Raw genomic sequence first — 6,481 nt, 5'->3', positions numbered from 1 at the left:
TAAATGTCATTAAAAAGCATTACATGTGTTTCCAGCAGGCATTAAATAGAAATTTCTTAAAAACAAATGATATTGCTTGATGTTTTTATTTTAAATACAAGAAAATATGATCCGAAACACATTGAACAGCACATTTTCCCCCCAAAGGAGAGGGAAAAATTTAACATCATCAACTTTACATCATTACTCTTAATCTTGCTTAATGCTTAATTTACTGTTTGCAAATCTTAAAAAGGGTGAAAACTGGATCTGAGAGATGCAAGTTTTCTGCCGATCCATAAAGAGAATAACTTAATAGTAACTATTCAGATTACTGGTTACTAGGGCTGGGTAGCGTTAAATAAACACCAGTATTGTATCGAGAAAAATGGTTGTACTAGATGTAGTCGACGGTGTGTGTGCTTTTCAAACATGTCCAGATGAGATGAGACGGAAAACATTTTTGTAGAAGTTCCTAGATGTCAAAGCGTTCTGGGACGTGGGACATTTTACCGAGCAGAAAAAAACACCAAGAGCTCTCGACAGAATCAATCTTAAACTTTTAGTCCCCTGAAATGTTTGCAAATTTGGACAATATTCTAAATTTCAAGCCATTTTATCTTTAAGATTCTCCCTTTTGCGGCGTGTGTGTGGTGACTTGGCGGATGCTCATTGACCTGGTGTGTACTTGGGGCCGTAAGGGGGAGGGTCCTAGAGCAGGGAGCTGGTGGGGCTGCCCTGCGGCGGGGTGGTGTGGGGGTTCAGGGGCAGGTGAGCGGGACTCGGCCGGACCGGGAGCACGTCGTAGTGGCTCGGGACCAGGCTGTTCCTGGGCAGGTCGTACAGGCTCTGGGGGTAAGAGGAGACCGCCTGGATCACGCTGATGGTCGGCTCTGGAAGGACCACAAAGGTTAAGGAGGAACTGGTCAGACAAAATGGTACTTTCTGCTTCTTAATTCATCATGAGCAACATTGTAAACATTCGGCAAACAGGTTGACTGTGTGATTGGGGCGAGTTTTTATCAGTTGTGTCTCTTCGCAAAAGTAAAGCCTTTTTTTTCTATCTGCACAGAACTTGTAGAAACCAATAATGTAATAACAGCGACTAGAACTGTTAAAAAGGGGGTATTATGCTTTTTTCAATCACATAGCACCAGTCTATATCACACTACAATGATGACCAAACCTTCTGTTGGTCTGTAAATGCAGTAAATTAAAATAACTGCCTTGTATAAAATTGCTCTCTCAAAATGGCTGTAGTGAATGTCTTGAAATAGGCCTCTGTCTCTTTAAGAACCTCTGACCCTTTCCGACACGCCCCCTCCACACGCTGTCTGTGGCATCAGTGGGGAGGGGGTTCTGCTGAGGAGCAGTGGTTGGTTACTCGGCTGGTGACGAAAGCTCGGAGGCGTCTCCAGGAGGTGGGGGCGTTCCTAGGAGGACTCAGGCAAGCCTATCCCTAAAATGGCCGCCATCAGAGTTTTTACAGATTACTCAAAAATACGTGAATGTGCCAAGGCAACACTTCAGGCATGTTTTTAAAGAGGGAATGACATAATAACATGATGTAAAGCTTGAAAAAGTCGATTTTGCATAATACTCCCCCTTTAAAGATTAAATAGAGGCAACTTTTTCACCAAAATTAAGAACTGACTTTTTGCTCCAAGCTGAATAATAATCTGCATGTGGAGTTGTTTAATTGTCATAAATTTCTAAACTGAATCCGTCATCGTACCCATATCATAGACGTTCTTCATGGGATGGCCGGCCGTCATTGGCGTCGCCGCCGTTGTTGCCGTGGCGATGATGGAGGCGGGGCAGCAATGCGTCACGTGACCCGGGTGGGCGGCGGCCACGTGACCGTTGTGGCCGTGGTGAGCGGGTGACTTCATCTCCACGTAGCTGCTCTCGGAGTGCTTACAGACGGCGCCGGACGAGTCGCTGATGGTGGCGTACGGGTTCTCGCTGTTCAAGGAGCACGTGCTGGACAGAGAGCCCTTCATGTAGTCTGTACCGGGGCAGAGATTACGGAGTGTTAGGACCGGGAGGAGATGTGACAATAATCGGCAGTACTTTACTCTACAGCACAGTCATAACAATAATCTGATCTGATTACTCCCTGAACCTCTGGCACTGAGTTCTCTTCTTATGTTAGTCCAGTATTGATTAAAATATGGCCAGTCTGGGGTCTGCCCCTTGTCCTGGCTGTGGAGGAGAGAGAGGCTGCAGTGGATTTGTCGCCCCCGCACGGCTGTGGCTCAGTGGGGAAACATATATATATCAATAAACAGCTTTTTTTGTGACGATGTCCAGCAATGACAGCTCATGAAACTCTGTCCAAATGACAAGACGGATAATAAACGAGTATTAGCTTTGCTCTGGTTAGCTGGCTGTGTTCTTTTTAGCTCGTTTATTGGCTTTGAACGGCGAGAAATGGGTCCTGAGGCAATAGTTTCTATGACAGGTTGCCTGGGGAATGTCTGGTTGAAGTATGATTGGACAATGACTGTTTTGGGGCAGGTTTTTTATGAAAAGTCAATAATGATCATTGAAAATTACAAAGGTGATGATATCTGACTGAGAGCTACTTCATTGTAATATGTTTAATCGTAGCTCTTACACAAACCCTAACTCAGGATGAACACGAAATGATTCAAGCAGTATGTTATTAATAAGGAAACAAAGCCATGAAATGTACCTGTTTCCCACTCTTGTAATGCTAGTAATGTGCAGTAAAGTGTGAACCAATAGTCAGACAATAACTTTGTAGTTTATCATAATGTGCTTCCACTGTCTCCTTATGTGAGTGAGTGTGTAAGAGAAACATTTTACGACCTGTTTAAGCACTGCCAAAACACTGAACGCATTTCCTTTAAGTAAACCCTACTGGGGGACGGCAGACCCCCTTGTTTAGTTTGTAGGATGACACAAAGTTATGGGCCAGTGCACGTAGGCTCGGCTGCTGATTGGATCAAGCAAACCTCATATTAGCCAATCACAGCTAAGCTAAACAACAAATCACTAAAACGATTTAATATTTAGTTTTTCAAAATGTTACTCATGTTTGTAAGTCTGTAACAGCATCTTGTGTGTAAAACCCGTCTATTCATGACAAACACCGCTGGAGATTAGACTCTTTCAAGATGTATTTTTGTGCGTTTGGGAAGCTGTGCATCATCTCTCAGCACAGGGCTCGTCTGGTGAACTTCCGAAAGGTCATTTTAAGAGGAATGGACAATATTTCTGTATTTTCAGAGTGCTTTAACAAGTGTTTAGATCAGTAGAGGCTTGGGAGTATGGAGAATGCAATAAAAACCTGTGCCATAAACAAACACAGCGAACAATCAAGCAATAACAAGAACATGGTTAAGTTATAGGTGCAATAAATGCTGCAAGGAAAGGAGGAGAGTAATCGCACGGGAAGAGTTCAGAGTATTTCAAACATGATTATACAGAGCAGGGAAGAGTCCAAGCAGGAGAGAGACACACACAGAAGGAGCAGCGTTTGTCCTGCAGGAGAGAAAAGGGCAAAGCATTATACAAACATACATCGTCGTTCAAGTGCATAACACGGTTAATACAGTCATAAAGCGCAGGAAACAGGTTTAAAGCAAGTGATTAATTTGGGCTTTGCAAAAACAGGCGGGTGGTGTGTCAGCGTCAGTTTCAGAGCAGGAGAAGAGGAGCACCCTGAGAGCAGCTGTACCTCTGTATCGGGGGTCCACATGATAACTGAACCTGCGCCCGTCCAGACAGTACACTCCTGTGAGCACATGGACAAGTCACACACAAAGCACAAAAAAGCCAACGTAGTCACAGTTAGTTTGGAAAATTGCCATTGCGCGACGTAGATCCGCTGTTCCATTTCTTTTCTATGCACATTCGCCTTGAGCTGGTTTGGGCAAACCTTTTGATGCAAGGGCCACATTGGAGTTTTGAACCTCACACCAGGGCAAGGACCAGTTGCAAATTGGGTCGTTTTCAACAATTACAATTCTCATATAGACTGTCATTTCCTAAACACATTCAAAAGGGCAACAGAATTTCTGCAGTTATGCATTATCTTTCTTCATGTCTGTGAAAACGTGGTTTCCACCCATTTCAGGCAACGCATATCGGGATTGATCACGTGTGCACTGCGGGCCGTATTGAAGTGCGACACGTTTAAATTAAAGGTCTTACGGCTGAAGGCATGAAATAAAAGATTAAATAAACATAAATAACAAGAACACAGCAAACCTTTAGGCAACACAAATCACTGCTTTAGTTAAAACTACCTTTTTACTTTTTGATCTGGTTTTAGTAGTTTTCATTTGCCAAATAAAATTGCCAGTGGAATAAAAATATAATTCTTATTTCAAGTAAACTGAGATTAATAATCTAATTGTGACTGCAATGAGATGTTTTTTTTTTAAATTATAAACTTGAGGGTCATTTATTACTTATTTTCTTTTACTTACCAACTCAAATCAATGTAAAATATATTTATGTCAAGTATTATTTCTAGATAATGTATTGATAAAAACTGATGTCTAAAATAGTCTAAATCAGCTCCGTTTATTTAATGGTGGTCTTTGCTTTGGTGTCTGAGAACATGGGACAGACGCCCGAAACACTTATACTCATTTATTGTGTAGCTTTTAACTTTTGAAAGACGGTGAAGTGTTTGACAGACTGACCCAGCTCACTGAGGTTACAGTAGGCGCCCCATTCAGGAGCACTGTTCCTGTGACGCCTCTTCGCTTTCACCTGAAACAAACAAAAGCACAATAATAAACATGTGATGGCCTAAAATATCTGTCCAACCTGAAAGAGCCCTTCTATACTGCATTACATCATTAGACTATTTGTTTTTCATACACTGACTTTTTGATTTTGTTGTGTTTTTAACAGTTGTTTTTAACATTCTTTCTGTACGGCACTTTGAATTGCTTAGAAATACACGAAATATGCCTTATAAATAAATTAGCCTTGGTCTTATATTGTGCAGCCCCAATGATGCATTTTTTTCTCTTTTAAAATAGCACCAAAAGTTGTATCTCTAAAAGTTTTGTAGCGTAGACGTGTACCTTGCTGGGCCTCTTGTCCGGTTTGGCGTAGAAGGTGGCGTAGGTGCAGGGGCCCAGCGTGTGGTAGTTGGGGTTAGAGAAACAGGCCCCGACAGAGCTGCTGCTGGGAGGGGGGTCTGACAGCAGCCCGATGCACTGCAAACCTGACATTTCACACACATTCAACACCACCGTCCATAACATACAGGACAGATATGACACAGCGTCCTCCGCTATCCCGCAGGAGATCAACTCTGTAAAGTGGTCGTGTTATTCTTGTCCATGCGCAAAAATCACAGTAACTTGTCAATGTTTGGGCTGGTCGGGATTTCCAATTGACCTGGATTCAGACGTGGAAGAACTTCGCGAATCAAGCAAATAATAAATAAATATATATATATGTTTTTGACGTGGAGAAAATGACCTCAAAACCCAGTCTCCAGCAATGATTCATGGGCATTACTGGGCCACTGGAGACTCTTTATGTCGTTAGTTTTGAGGAAAAAGATACAGATATGGAATTGATCTCAGTTACAATAGTTTTTCCACTTATACATTTGTAAATGAGGAATTTTGTGGAGGGTACTGTGTGTATTGCTAGCAACAAAGTTCATAAAAACAAGTCAGGGGAACCCAAGCGACTTCAACTTGTACAACCTGTGGATTAAAGTTAGTTGTTAGTTAGTTAGAAAATGACAAACCGTGTGAACGACTTCAGCTCCTTCTGCACTCAAAACCAGTGAAACAAACAAACACCGACCCCATCCATGTGAGACAAGGACTCTCGCTGAAACAGAAGTGGTTTCTCTTACCGGAGAGTGAGTAGTCGGCGTTGCTGAGGTGCAGCGCTGGGTTGTAGGTGACGCTGGGAACCTGCTGGGCCTTCTCCCTCTGTCTGTATCTGAACCACAGCACCAGGCCGGACATGGTGAGGATGAGGAGCAGCAGAAACACGATGCCCAGCACCGCTCCGGCCGAGTGGCGCTCCGACGCCAACGCGGGGCTGATCTTCGTGTACGGGTTCAACTCCTCCATCATCAGGGCCGCTATGAGGACGACACAGGGGGTTAGAGTAAGAATGAGATCAGAATAATGTGACAACAGGTGGTTCGAGGGCGTCCTGAAAGTGTAATCAGTCTCCCTTAGTGTCTGTTTTGTTTCAGTATCTCTTTAATGACAGAATAGAGGCAGAGTGGTTAGCAAAGAATGTTCTCCCCGTTTCTCAGAGCTTCTGTCAATATGAGAAGCCTCAAATATTCTCATTAGGCCAATATTTTAAATGCCACAAGTGAAGCAGATCTATGCACTTAAAGGGGCTGGACGCAAGTTGGCCATTTATACTCACTACTGCCATCTCAGGCCATATGTGTAACTGCACGTTCTATATTAAGCTCGTGCATGATTCGGACCGAAGTGACACCTTTTTGAGTGACAGTGCTGGATTTTAGAGGCAG

General features: G+C 43.2%; 1 protein-coding gene across 1 annotated transcript in view; it reads right to left on the bottom strand.

The window, feature by feature from the left end:
- Positions 1–679: 679 nt before the first annotated feature.
- LOC306962167 (multiple epidermal growth factor-like domains protein 11) overlaps positions 680–6,481 on the bottom strand; it is a 131,280-nt gene continuing 125,478 nt past the window's right edge. The window contains exons 20-22 of the mRNA XM_079555243.1: positions 5,840–6,073; positions 1,715–1,987; positions 680–872 (exon numbers count right to left, since the gene is read on the bottom strand). Coding sequence (XP_079411369.1) covers positions 691–872; positions 1,715–1,987; positions 5,840–6,073 — 689 coding nt within the window. The 3' untranslated portion in view covers positions 680–690. The remainder of the gene's footprint in view (positions 873–1,714; positions 1,988–5,839; positions 6,074–6,481) is intronic.

Source organism: Gobius niger (genome assembly GCF_951799975.1).
Source record: "Gobius niger genome assembly, chromosome: 4".
Lineage (NCBI taxonomy): Eukaryota > Metazoa > Chordata > Actinopteri > Gobiiformes > Gobiidae > Gobius > Gobius niger.
Note: the sequence above shows the minus strand (reverse complement) of the source record. Positions and strands in the feature narration are given on the sequence as shown.